Below are 13,662 nucleotides of genomic sequence, written 5' to 3' on the forward strand. Positions count from 1 at the left end.
GCACGGTATATGAGTAATAGCTGTGTGGGAAAATGCCTACTTTGGCATTGAACAGATGAAAGTAACATGCCAATGTAGGGATTTTCCCATATAGCTATCATTCCTATATCTTCCTTCACTACTTTTTATCACTGACTCTACTTCCAAGTTTGATGCAATATTTGTAGATCTGCTGAAAAAGAGTCAATTTGTCACATAATTTTGCATTCAATTATATATTTAATGGTAAATTGTTTCAATCTTTAATTGCTCTGGAATAGAAACTTCACTGGCGCAAATAAGTAAACGAGTTTGGCAGAATGAAACACCTAGCCAGGAAAATTTTCCATTGAGATAAAATTGATGGTGAGTAATCTTGATGCACAATATTGCAGGGAATTTGAAATCTGCATCGTAGTTGGAGGCTTGGTCAAGAGAGATGCTGTATCATAGATGTAAATAACTGAGCTGTACTGGTTGGAAATCATTTAGGACCCAACTAGCTGCTCTATGATGTACTTTCTCTAACTGTTGGATATTGTTACTATGGTAGACCTAAATAACTGGTGCATTTGAATGCAGTGAAATAGACAGAAAATCATGTTAATATAGTAGTGAAGGGTGTGTCACGTCCATCACTACCCATCTGCCTACTCATGGCCTGCACATTGCATCCACAAATGATCCACACTCATGCACGCACCTCACTACTTTTGATTTCCACATAGCCTTTTTTCCCTTTAAAGTGTTTATTTATTTTAGCTTTCCAATGATGTAAAATCCAGCCTAGTGGCCTTCACTGGGGTGTTTATGATACCACTAAAGAGGTTAGCTCCTGAGAGGCCTGACAATATCGAGTTCTCACATAAGGGCAACTCCATACAGCCCATGAATCTGCTCATTTGCAAGATTTTCTTTAAAAGAACTCAAGGACCATTCTCACTACATGCAACTCACGTCATGTGAAACTCTGCACAGCCTCATCACTAGACCAGTGACCACTTGCAACTAAAGTCCCATGATCTACTGTATAACCACCATAGCCTGTAAACAAGTAGCAAGCAATAGACAGGCTAAATAGTAGGACAACAAATACATAATAGGTGTTCCCTTATATTCCCACTGGAAGCCAAGAGTTATTGCCAACCTACTGTGGCAGCATAACCCAAATAGTATAGTTGCATGCGTGCGTATGTTGTGGGAGCAGCATATTCCACTGATGGATGAACTAATATAAGGTATGACCTCAGTACAGATGAACAACTACTCAGGTTACGCTGATTGTGATCTTCACGCTTCAGCAACACGGCCACAAGGCCCAATAAAACATTGAGCTTAGTTAAGGCCAAAAAATTCTCGTGGTCCTTAGTAATAATGTACTGGTGCCATGCCTGCCAACCATAGTGGTCAATTTTGACTGCATGGTTTTGATAACACCTACTCATTTCGATAGCAAAACCATAAAGATAATTTGACAAAAAAAAAAACAATGCAGGTTAGCGAGAGATATGGCCACCACAGTCTGGCCTGTAATGAGGATTGCCCATGTGTAAAACTATGGGATTGACATCACAGTTGAAAATCTCTAGTCTCATGTACTATCTGCATATAACTTATCTATAAGTGCTTGATGCACTAGTCTCACATGGCCAGACTACAAAAAGTCTGCAGCTGGCCATGTGAGACTAGCAAATCATGATATCTATAAGTCAAATCTCTTCCCTTGATCATATGTTTTTACCAGCTACATCTGGAACATATTGTTTTGAAAATGCAATGAACAGGGTAATGAAATCCAAAATTTCAATACCTACAGAAGGAAAAATGTTAGATGCCATGAACTAATAGTGAAAAGTAGTCTTTAGGGTTGCCGAAACATTAAAGTCATGTGAAAAAAATTTTGATTGGATTTTCATTATTCATAAAAAATGGATGAAAGAAATTTCACTATGCTTTCATGACATAAACCACTAAAATGTCACTAGAGAATTACATTTTAATAATCTACTTGTAAAAAAATTGATTTCATTACACTTTCCCTCTGAAATTTTCAGTACCTTATTTTAAAGCAATGTAGTGTGGCATATGGATTACTTACATTCTCTGAATGGGGAAACCCAGGTAATAGTTCTTCGGTCTCTTGTCTGTGGCGATCATCAGAAGTACCAGTGGAAATAGTACTGAACTGAGACGCAAACTGGTCCATTTGGTACACAAGCTACTGATCATATTTTCTATCCCACTGAGACGACCAGTGATTTCCTGAAAGCGGATCTCCATATTTTGGCTAATATTTTCAATAGGCTTTACACGAGAACTTGCTCCTGTGTTTAACACTAGTTCTTCGCGTTGATCGGTCCAGTCACTACGATGCTCCCGACCATTGGAGGGTGGCTCGGTGAAAATCTTTTCATACTTCACAAAATTACTATAAAGAGTTGCATGGCCTGCATGTTCTGTCTCATCATCCAGCGCTTTCAAAAACCTTTCAAATACTCTGTAACCTTTTTTAATTAGAATATCAAGAAAAGATTGTTTTGCTTCGTTTGTTGAATCATTAGATTGCAAATATTCATACAAAAGTCTTTTCCGCTCCATATCAGTGACTACTCTATGCTTCAAAAGATGACTTAGTAGGTGATGAGAGAGTTGGATATGTTTGAATACAGTCTCCTTGTGCCTTTTCAACACCTGTTCGTAAACTTCATTCAGGTTGATGGGGTCCTCCATTTTGATTCTTTCCAAAACCACGCCCACTTTTCGGCCGCCATTTTTAATGGGGCTACTATGCCATGCGCATGGCGTATTCTCCGACGTATTCAGTCTTTGCAGTGAAGTTGTTTCGTGTATTTTAAAGAAAAGAAGTAGGAAAAAGGAAACCACGGATGCTTCTGACGAAATTTAAAACGATGGCCATGATTCTCGGATTCTAGCAAGTATAATTTCAGCCAAATTTCCACTCTCCATGGCTTTGTTATGAGCATAAATTGTTACTCGTGACAATCATTGTGAGTAAGGACAAGGAGTGGAATGTACAGACCATAGATACTACTTTTTGTGAAGTTTCAATCTGGCAGATCAATTCAGTGCAACCCATCTGATCTTACCATTAAAGGATAGGGACGGAGACCGGGAGCTCACAAAGTCCGGAGCTCCTGATAAGACAGATGCTAAGTTGTGCTGTAAACTGAATTTCTGAGACAGACAACATCATTTGAGGTGAAACTGCTGCCTCAGCAAACAGTACGGGGTACATCATTTCAGATAATATGGCTTGTTAAGTAACTAAGGCATTGTAACTAGTGTGCAGTGGTTAACTGCATTTGTAAGAACACATACAGAACTGGTAAATCTACGGTGGCTCGTTCTGGTCTATTTCCCAGAAATTTCTTTCATTTCTGGGAAATTTCCGAGAAATTTCTTCACTTTTTCTCATTTCTCAACAGTTTCTCTTAGGTTTCTCACCTTTTTCTCAATTTTTTCTCTATTCTTGAAACTTTCCCTAAAATTTCTTCAGTACTTCTCGATCTTTTCTCGTTTCTCAAAAATTTCCATAGAATTTCTTTGAGAAATACGACATCATGTGCACGTGATATTTGTTATTATGGGATGGTGTCAAGCATGGCACTATCATAGCCATTCCTGCTTTGCACACAGTGGGTGAGGAAGATTTGATATTACGCTATTTCAAAGACGATTATACATATGAGGACATTTGCAAGTTTTTACACTTACGGCACGGTATAAATTTAACAATGGATCAACTGAGGAAGCGACTGAAGAGGATGGGCTTGCGAAGAAGAGACAAAAACGGTCAAATTTCCTTTGAAGAAGTCGAAGCAGCTATTAAAGTAAGTTGTGTATCCATGAAAGTAGTTCATTCGCATACTCCCTTCTCCACAGCTGTTTAGTCTATAGCCTATCTGTAGGTCCCTAGTGGGAGATATACTTTTTTACAGCTATTAAATCCCCAACTACCATGGTCCACAGATGTGGGCTGAGATTGCGGATGGTGCAGGGAATCTGTAATGTTCAGCTCCTTACTTATAGGAGAAGTATAGGCATTCAAGTAAAGCACAGGAAAATAGCTAGTGGGACAGTCACGAAAGGGATGTGCAATCTTGTGGTGTTGATCTATGAATTCCAAGTTGCGAGTCGATATGCGTGAGTGGCCCCTTACATGAATACATGCAGTATCTTAGTATCCAAACATTCAAGGGACCCACATCTTTGCCTCAGTTAATAGCAATCAATTCCCCCCTACCCCAGCCTGTATCTGTGGTAGTCAGAAATTACACTGAAATGTCAATATCTTGCGAGGACACTGGTAAAATGTTCTCCACACATCTTGTACTGGAAAAGTATCTTATTCACAGGTCAAGAATTATGAAATTGTCAGTGTTGAAGAGTCGGTATCATAGTACCTGCTGCATAGCTATGAGGGCTATTCTATTAAAGAATTTCTGTTGTTTATGAATTTCTGCCTATCCTATTATCTATTATGAGTTGTGAGAGGATGCTTGTATGTTGCAGGCTTTGTGTAGCTTAAAGAAGGGTGAGAAGCAATTGTTCCAACTTCCATGCTACATGGATCCAACATTGGGACAATTGTTTACATTCATTCTATGTTCTTTCAAAATAAATGTGAATATCATTACTGCAACACTGTATTCATAGAAAGAAAGGGAGGTGTCAGGGAACTGCATTGGTTACCGCTTATTGCACAAGAAGCTGAAAGAGAAACATAGTTTGCGTGTTGGAAGGTGAGTCAGGTGGTCCTTTATTTAGTCGGTAAGCAACATTTTGCTACTCTTCAGCTTTGGATAACCCAGAAGGCGCTGCAGCTAGGAAAGGAAAAAAACTGAAGAGAAGGATATATCACAGCAAGGTGTATTCATTTCACCAGATAATGCTTTATTGTACTTTGTGTCCACTTTTCTGGTGAACTGTAGGGCCAGACTATATATGGCATTGTGACGGATATGATAAATTAAAGCCGTATGGTTTTGCCATACATGGCTGCATTGACGGGTAAGCAATATTAAAAACAAGCGTATAATCCTTATCTCACCTTTTAACAGCTACTCACGTAGAATCCTTTGGCTTCATGTATCCCCCTCAAATAATGATCCATACATTATTGCAGGGTACTATTTAAATTGTGTAGAAAAATTAGCAGGTTAGTTGAAAACATGAGATAAATATAGTATACATACAACCAAGCATTAATCCTCTAACTCTTGATATTACTTGTTCAACTTTTTTGCTGAATGACTTAAGCATTTTTACAGTTTAATATTTTAGGATTGCTTTACTTTAATTGTCTACTGATGTGTTCCAAGGATGAAAATTTTGTGAAAACATCAACTTGCAATCCATATAGCGACATTGCGTTTGAGTAGTACCATAAGATAGTTGCCTTTTGGGCATTGGAGTAAGTGAATAGGTGCTGCCCTCAAAAATGGCAGAGGGTACAGTTGCCCACCCTCATCCTTCCTAATTCTCAGCTCCTGCAGGATGGCATTTTGATCCTCGGATATACAGTATATGTAAGCATATAAGGCCAAGACATAATATCCAAATGTACTATAATAACATACATTTTTAGATTTGATACAAAAAGGCTTACATTTGAATAGTGGCTGTAGCTATACTGTGTCAGTGAACATGCCTCACGGTGACAATAATTATGTATCTGTAGTGTTAGAAAGGTAATCCTACAGTAATAGAGAAGGGAACAAACAATAGTTATTCTATAATGTGTTTCTGTATGCCATACCTTTTGTCTATTGTTTCCATTTTTAGTGTACATTGTGGTGAAACACATTGCAGCTATTGTAATAAGTACGTACTCTTTTTGATGCACTGAGGTCTAAGCTGCTTTGTACTGATAGCACTGGCTACCCTTGAATATCCTCATTAGTTTTTTATACTATATTATAGGCTAATTACAGCTGCAGTGTTTAATTAATCAATTGAATGTGGTATGTTTTAAGGCATATGATAGCTAAACATATAAATTAAAACTGATGTGTTTATTACTGTAGGGTGTCCTACAATTTTAAGAACGGACAGAGGAACTGAGAATACAAATATAGCATTTTTGCGAGATCAACATGATGATCCCTTTGCAAAGGAGAAAAGCTTCATGTATGGCCGATCTACTTCCAATCAAGTTTTTTTACCTTGTATTTTATTATTTGTTTGTTTTAATCGTGCACAAAGTAGCATATTGAGGCTTGGTGGGGACAGCTCCGCAAGAATGCTGCGCAATGGTGGATGGATTATTTTAAGGTGTGTGAAATTAGTGTTTCACATGTGATAAGTGCAAAATTGCTATGATTACAGGCTTTGAGAGAATCTGGTGAACTGGATGACAGCAGTGAATATCATATGTAAGTAAGAGTGTTGATTATATATGTATGGTGCTGTTGCATATATGCTAATAAACTTACCGTAAACAATTAAAATTCATTGGAGTTTGAAGCAAACCAATTATATTAAAGTATTTCGATTTTGTTTGCATGCATCATCCAGTTTAAGGAAATATTGGCAATGCTTGAAATAAGAAAAAAAATGCTTGGTCACAGCGTCTGAACAACATAGGCGATTCTACTGGGGGGGGGGGGGGGGGGGCACAGGCCCGCCCTGTTGAAAAATAAGTTTTCTAAAATTTAGGGGGAAAGTTGTGGTATAGATATGTAGTTAGTTTTAGCATTTTTAATGTTTTAGCACTAATTTTAAGCCATTTTAAATCCTTATAATTGCAAAAATCCTGCAGCTTCTGGGGTCCCCCCCCCCCCCCCCCCTCAACTCCCTTAAAATTCTGCTTTATGGTACAGTCATACAACATTTTATGCTGTCCCCCCACCTGTATATCAGGTCTAGAATCACCAGTGCTGAACAAACTATGTATGATTAGGCATTTGGTCACACAATTTATGCATTAGGTTATGTGAACATTCTACCAATATCAAGTACATTACTATGATTGAAAATTTTGTGTAGGCCAATGTCAAATTAAAAACATTAAAATAGTCATGTTTTCTGAGACAATGTATATTGGCTGGATTATAGTTTGGCTAACACAGCTATAGAATTTGTCAAAATACACATACTTCTCACCAATTAAACAATGGATTTTGTGTGTAGTGACTGCCTTCGATACTGTTTTATGGACTTGATACAAGCTGAATTGGATTATGTGGCACATGAATGGAACATTCATAGAATACGACCAAGTAATTATAATCCTGGTGGTATACCAGATAAGCTGTATTTTCTTCCTGAAGATGAAGGTATGATAAACTTAAATTTGAATAAAATGTTATGCAATTATTAGGGACACGATCATATAGACACACCGTGAGTAGTGATGATGTAGAATCTGCACGTGAATGGAGTGTCACTAAACCCTGCTCTGTACCAAAGGAGTTCACTGATTTAGCTGAACATGTAATGAGTGAAGATAATATTTCAAAGCCTACAAATGCCGATGAAGCTATAGTATTGTACAAACATCTAAAAAGTGTCTTGAGTTGTTAAATATTTATTTCCCTTAGTTGTTGTATCACGGTCATCATATTGATTCTCTTTTTCGCATCATACTGCAAACAACCTTCACACACCCTTCTGATGGTTGGGTTGAGGGTTGTACGGAAGGTAGAGTTTTAGCCACAATAAGTTGTGCCATCTCAGCATGGGTCATTAGTTTTCCCCACGCATGCTTTCTCCCAAACACTTCAGATAAGACTAAACCAAAGCTCCAAACATCAGACGCAAGGCATGTGTTTCCAAAAAAGCATTCTGGTGAAGAATAATAAGGTGTGCCTTCAGCTTTTCCAACATTTGTCATTGTACAAGCTGTTGTCTTGAGTCTGGTTAATCCCATGTCTGTTAAGTATACATGGAAAGTTCCCTTTTCAACCTGTGAACAATAATTATAATTTCTAACAAACCATAAAATTATTTTATTCATAAATAAGTTTAAAAGTACAATATTTACTTGGTTAAACGCTGCAGCTACTATTACCTTATAGTCTCAAAAATCGATGTGGCGACTATTCAAGCTTAACCACCGTTTGATACACATGAACGATGTTTAAGCCCTTATTTTCACAATCGATTGTGGGCACGATCAATTAGTGCGGCAACTATTAAAGGTGCGGTGTTTAACCAAGTAAATATGGTATATTGTTTTATGTGCAGCAGAAAGTCCAAAGTAATACAAAAGTACTTATGAAGTTCATTTGCACAATGTACAAAGCTTTTAAGGTACCATATCAGTGACATCTCATAACATTTATACCCAATCTTTCTCTAGTAGTACTATTAAGGCACCGAAGAACTTGACAAGTACACAGACAATGCTTGCCTATATTACATCAATCTACATATGTACTTACCAATATGTTCATTGGCTTTACATCTCGATGAATAAAAGGAGGCTTTCGTCCATGCATATAAGCAAGTACCTGTGCCACTTGATCGGTTATCGACAGTTGGTCACTTGCTGAGAGTGGTATTTTCTGTGACGATAATTACACATGTAAAGATTTCAGTCAAGTCAATAAATGTACCTCTTTGAAAAGGAGGTTGAATAAATCTCCACCATGTACATAATTAGTCAAGATGTATATGTGATGTTCATCTCTGGAATACCCCATGAACACAACAATGTTAGGGCGGCGCAGTGAGCTGTTCAGTGTAAACAAATGTTATAAAAGCACGTATGGAAATCATATAGCTATATAACTATTTTATCACCTTAAAACATTAATCTCACTCATGTCGACCTCATCTGATGTCAATGGGATTTGTTTTGCAGCAACAAACGTTCCATTTAGTTCGGACAGGAACACCAATCCATAACCCCCCTTACCAAGTTTACGTCCCAGTGTAAATGATGAAAATGGAATGAAGTGTTCATCTTCGTACATGCGTAGAGATTGAAATTGTGTTACAAAGCTGTGATATATTTACCTATTTTCTTGTCACTGCTGCGTTGTACATCTCTCAAAGCCACCTCATCATTTGAGTCAGATGGTATTGTGGCAACAACATGAGAAGTACCTGGCTCTGGTATTGGAGTATGAACATTAACTGGCTCACTGGGAATACCGATGATCTCTTGCTATATAGATTTCCAATACACATGATTAAATTTCCCACATTCAGCATATACACAAGACTGCTTACTTGTACATAGAATATCCTAGTCTTTGATGGGAACATGCCATGCATGTGTAGATAATCTGCCAAAACCCATGGGCGGCCTTGCAAGGTGTTGGGCAACTTGCTTCCTTGCCCATCTGCCAAAAATATTCACGACTTGCCACACCTGCTGCATTTTCCTTGTAACTGAAGAAGTATTTTATTCCTTCCTCAACCAATTCATCATACGTTGCTGTGGGTGCCATAGAAACCCCAACATTAGGTCCAAGTTCCTTGCAGTGTACACCACGTTGCTTTACATCATCGAACCTCATTCCACCAAGTGTAATCTAACATAATCGAACAAACTTATTGAGTCATTTGCACACATGTGGCTAATGCTCAAGGGATGGATCCATACTTTTGGGGTTTCACTTTTGCAACCCACACTTTTGAAGGCTCAGACCAAAAGCGGCAGAAATTTTGAGTGAATTTCAGTTTTTCTCAAGTTCAACATACAGTAAGACTAATTTGGCAACTGCCATTTGATTACATCCTGGACTATTGCATTATTGTAGTGATGGTACAATTTATCGTATACCGTGTATCTCATGATAATCATATTGTGACAAAGCTATATTGTGATATAAAAATTTCAACTAAATACATAGTAATTGCAATAAACAAGAAACTTTCTCTGATAGAAATTTTCATCACTAGTTACAACTGCACTCAGAAACTTGTTGTTTGTATAAGTTCTCACCTGTAGACTGGCTTCTAATGTTACATGTTAATTGTCGTGATAATTATCATAATCGTGATAATTTTGCTTGCAATAATTGCAATATGCAATGTAAACAATAAGCTATATCGCACATCACTAGATTTTAGTGAATGCTCTATTAGAGTATTTTGATTGTGCTTCATTGATGATTTTTCAAAAAGGGTGCTCCATGGAACCCTCTCAAACCCCCTGGATTCACCACTGATGCTTATTAGAATAGTTAGTTATACACTGATCTTAATTAAAACTGGGTTTCTCTTTTGAACACTAGCAGCACATCTTGTCTTCTTAGAGCTATTTGATCGTTCTCCTCGTTGGAGTTGCTTATATTTTTCAATAACCTCAGCTCTTTTACTGCTACCTAGTAAAATGAAAGTGCCATGTTGGTGGTGATGCCTATAAAACACTAGCTAGTCACATTCCTCGTAAGCACCACTCGTCAATTAGAAGTTTAAAACCCCCATTTCTAGGAAGGGGTCTGGTGAATTATCCATACCATTCTTGTTCAAAATTGTTGCATGCAAATTAAGGTTAAGGCCTTGGCGGTAACAACAAATTGTATGCAAAAAGTTGCCGAACAAAAAGGTGTGGGCAGACAACAAAACTTTTTCTGAGGGGGTACTTATAATCTCTAATCTAATTGATAATGTCAAGAAGTTAAGGCAATACGGTCCGGACAGGAGACTTTCATGCGACTAGCTACATATTATACAAATTAAAGCAGGCATTAAAAGGAAAAATACAAGTTGGCTACAATAAAAATGTTATGAACAAAAAAGATATTTTCTGATAAGAGCTCAAGGCAGAAGGTCCTGCTTTTAAAACACCATATAGAGCATTTTGTTTTGACAAAAAACCAGACAGCTCTACAGACCAAAGCCAGGTTTATACATTAAAATCAATATGCACGTGCTCGAACTACGTTCAGTATGTGTAACAAGATAACGGTTGCTGGCTTACTTGCAGTTGGTGTAGGGGGTTGGATACTATGATTGGGTCCATATCTCATAATAGCTCCTGTGGTGGCTGATGATCTGCCCTTGCCAATGATATTGATGGCTTCGTCTCCCGTAATCTTGCCTTCCTTAACGCACTTGAACAAAAAAGAAACTTCATCTTTTCCCGCCGTATCCACGCGCACTTTTAGGCCACTCCAAATAAATGCTCTGCTTCCCGTCCTGGACTCAAGCACATTTGCATGCGGGCGGGCGGTCCATTTCCATTATTTCATTATAAGATTAGCAGCTTTTCAAGCCATTATTTGCCTGGCACAACCATTAAAAAAAATTGCATAAAAGCATGCTTAAGCTTGTTCTTTCCTTTTTAAGTTGCAAAAATAGCACAAACGTGAAGTTTGTGCTGACATGATAGCACTGTTGACACGTGAGCTTACACTGTTACAAGATGGCTTTGCTGAGCCTGTTAGTATGCAAGAATAACCGGAAAATAATGGAAGAATACGGAATAATGGAATATTTAGAGCTGACAGTAACTAGATGCGGGCGGTGGACGGGAAACAGAGAATTTATTTGGAGTGGCCTTAAGTTGTACAGTAAGGACTCTTAATTACGCATTATGACGTCGTATGCCACGAAGAAATTTTTAGAGAAGTACTGATCACGTGCACATGACGTCTTATTTCTCAAAGAAATTCTATGGAAATTTTTGAGAAACGAGGAAGTACTAAAGAAATTTTAGGGAAAGTTTCAAGAATAGAGAAAAAATTGAGAAAAAGGTGAGAAACTTTAGAGGAACTGAAGAAATTTCTCGGAAATTTCCCAGAAATGAAAGAAATTGCTATAGAGCGGTTGCACAAATAATTACATTAGACGCGCTTAGAAAAACGTGTGGCAAGAATCATAGATTATATATACTACGTACCCGGGTACGTAGTATATATAATCTATGCCACGGCGCTTATCGATTAGAGATTATAAGCGCCGTTGGGAGAAATAGTGGTCTGGCTGCGCGAGACTAGAACAAAAGGTGGGCATGCCATGATTAAGTCAAGGTTGTCATTCCCTGGTGGGGGGTGGGGATTTATTTATTATTTACTGAAATCACACATTACAAGATTATAACACTTAGGCCACACCAAGTCAAACCTTAGTTTCTGGTCACCCGCCCGCATGGTAAACCTGGAACCCTAGTTTATGAGGACTATTATTAATATTACAGGTGCTTAAGTGCACGTGACCCAGCAAGACACTTATCTTTTACTGCAAAAGATCGATATACTCTAATAGAGCAGTCAGGGATTCCAATAGAGCAGTCACACTACTCTTAACTCTAATATTAGGTATATATGCCACACTAATAAAATGTTTCTAACTATAGCTAGTTTTGTCCTTGATTATATAGCTGTTCAGATTATAACTGTTACTAATGCTTCTGTAACCAAAGTAATTTCAGTAGCATTAACTACTAGTCCATGCAGATGGGCCATAGCTTTAACTTTATAATTCAAATGTAGTCCTCTAATGATTAGTCTAGTAACTTCAAATTCCTTATCACTGAACACTACAGGGGTATGGAAAGCCGGCAACATTCGGTGAGCTTAAACTTAAACTTTTCCATAACTAAAATTAGATTGGCAAGTAGAAACCCTTATAGTTTAAACATTCCCAGATGATCACTAAAAAACACTAGTTTGGAGCCATCAATGACTCAAAACTTTGACAGTTACTTTTCTCAAGGTTACTGAATAGAAGGCTGGAAACACATAGCTAGTGGGCTAAGACTTCACATTTGAATGAAGAATTTCTGATGTGAAAATAGAAGTTAAATTTCATTTTGGATCATGATCATTTGAACAACTTAGCTATAAGTCATAGTAATACTTTCCTGACATAGCTAATGAGACATTTATTTCACTTGGAAAGCATAAGTAGTTACATGAGCAAAACATTTCCTATAGTATATTCTAAATAAATAAATAAATAAATATACTTAAATGCTATACATCAGTGTATAGCTAGCCATGATCCATCAACAACTTTCCTAGTGCATTTTTTGCCGAAGCACAACTACTTATGTTGTTGGTTAAGTTTGTCTAAAAACAAAATCAACATGAATTTGCTAAATTGAGCAAATAATAATACCATACAGTATATTGTCACAGTAGAGTCTATAGTCCTGAAGTCCTGATCATCCGCCCGCCCGCATCCATTTGTAGGCTTGGGAGTGACCAGAAACTAAGGTATGACTTGGAGTGGCCTTAGGTATAATATAAGAAATCTTCAGGGATATCAATGTGATCATTAATAAATCTTGTACATCATTATAAGTTTAGCTCTGACTCTTCTCTGTTGTAGTGAAGGTAGAGCAATACAGAGAGTTTGTCATATTCTAATGTCAATTCCCCAGTATTGGAGAAGCTTGTCAAATCACTACCATCCTAAATAGGGTGGAAATGAAACATAACATCAATAAATGTACAAATTTATGGAACGAGCTGACTTAAATGCAGAGTACGTGGTTGCTTAAGCTTTTAAACAGTCCCATTGGTACAATTCTGTTCCAACAGAATTCAAAACTGCAGTACAATATGGTAAGTTGGTACCACCTAGGTATCAGGTGAAAAGTAGCTAACAAGACTTCATATATTCAAGTCATGTGATTTCAAGGTTCTTAAAGCATTGCTAGGGATTTGGTTGGTTTATAAATGAAGGTTATGTACTGGTAAAGGTGTGAGGGAACATATGCAGTTTAAAAAACTGGTGTGGAGGTTTGATACTCAGGGCTAT

General features: G+C 37.5%; 4 protein-coding genes across 4 annotated transcripts in view; 2 read left to right on the forward strand and 2 right to left on the reverse strand.

The window, feature by feature from the left end:
* The window catches only part of LOC136260952 (uncharacterized), a 34,645-nt gene extending 31,931 nt beyond the window's left edge, over positions 1 to 2,714 (reverse strand). The window contains exon 1 of the mRNA XM_066054875.1: positions 2,078 to 2,714. Within this exon, the coding sequence (XP_065910947.1) occupies positions 2,078 to 2,185 (108 nt within the window). The 5' untranslated portion in view covers positions 2,186 to 2,714. The remainder of the gene's footprint in view (positions 1 to 2,077) is intronic.
* LOC136261916 (tRNA (guanine-N(7)-)-methyltransferase non-catalytic subunit WDR4-like) overlaps positions 1 to 13,662 on the forward strand; it is a 69,696-nt gene that overhangs the window by 44,208 nt on the left and 11,826 nt on the right. The window lies entirely within an intron of this gene.
* LOC136259731 (uncharacterized) lies at positions 3,735 to 7,540 on the forward strand. Its single transcript, XM_066053252.1, has 9 exons — positions 3,735 to 3,830; positions 4,657 to 4,742; positions 4,924 to 5,010; positions 5,061 to 5,158; positions 6,027 to 6,154; positions 6,208 to 6,273; positions 6,328 to 6,374; positions 7,132 to 7,277; positions 7,322 to 7,540. Exons 1-9 carry the CDS (start codon positions 3,735 to 3,737, stop codon positions 7,522 to 7,524), a joined length of 957 nt encoding a protein of 318 aa, XP_065909324.1. The 3' UTR covers positions 7,525 to 7,540.
* LOC136260953 (uncharacterized) lies at positions 7,429 to 11,295 on the reverse strand. The gene is made up of 7 exons (XM_066054876.1): positions 10,877 to 11,295; positions 9,178 to 9,482; positions 8,962 to 9,112; positions 8,746 to 8,908; positions 8,559 to 8,676; positions 8,385 to 8,507; positions 7,429 to 7,906 (listed from the first exon to the last, which is right to left on the reverse strand). Exons 2-7 carry the CDS (start codon positions 9,220 to 9,222, stop codon positions 7,559 to 7,561), a joined length of 948 nt encoding a protein of 315 aa, XP_065910948.1. The 5' UTR covers positions 9,223 to 9,482; positions 10,877 to 11,295; the 3' UTR covers positions 7,429 to 7,558.

This window comes from Dysidea avara, chromosome 7, assembly GCF_963678975.1.
Source record: "Dysidea avara chromosome 7, odDysAvar1.4, whole genome shotgun sequence".
NCBI classification, from domain to species: Eukaryota; Metazoa; Porifera; class Demospongiae; order Dictyoceratida; family Dysideidae; genus Dysidea; species Dysidea avara.

What these genes read in the sequence shown, in the direction of transcription:
- LOC136260953 (XM_066054876.1), bottom strand. Translation starts at nt 9,222, where the DNA reads ATGCATGGCATGTTCCCATCAAAGACTAGGATATTCTATGTACAA. An exon ending in CTAGGATATTCTATGTACAA is followed by an intron (nt 9,113 to 9,177) that starts GTAAGCAGTCTT and finishes AAATCTATATAG; the next exon opens with CAAGAGATCATCGGTATTCC. An exon ending in AGTGAGATTAATGTTTTAAG is followed by an intron (nt 8,677 to 8,745) that starts GTGATAAAATAG and finishes TACACTGAACAG; the next exon opens with CTCACTGCGCCGCCCTAACA.
- LOC136259731 (XM_066053252.1), top strand. Translation starts at nt 3,735, where the DNA reads ATGGATCAACTGAGGAAGCGACTGAAGAGGATGGGCTTGCGAAGAAGA. An exon ending in CATAGTTTGCGTGTTGGAAG is followed by an intron (nt 4,743 to 4,923) that starts GTGAGTCAGGTG and finishes ACTTTTCTGGTG; the next exon opens with AACTGTAGGGCCAGACTATA. An exon ending in GCCGATCTACTTCCAATCAA is followed by an intron (nt 6,155 to 6,207) that starts GTTTTTTTACCT and finishes TGCACAAAGTAG; the next exon opens with CATATTGAGGCTTGGTGGGG.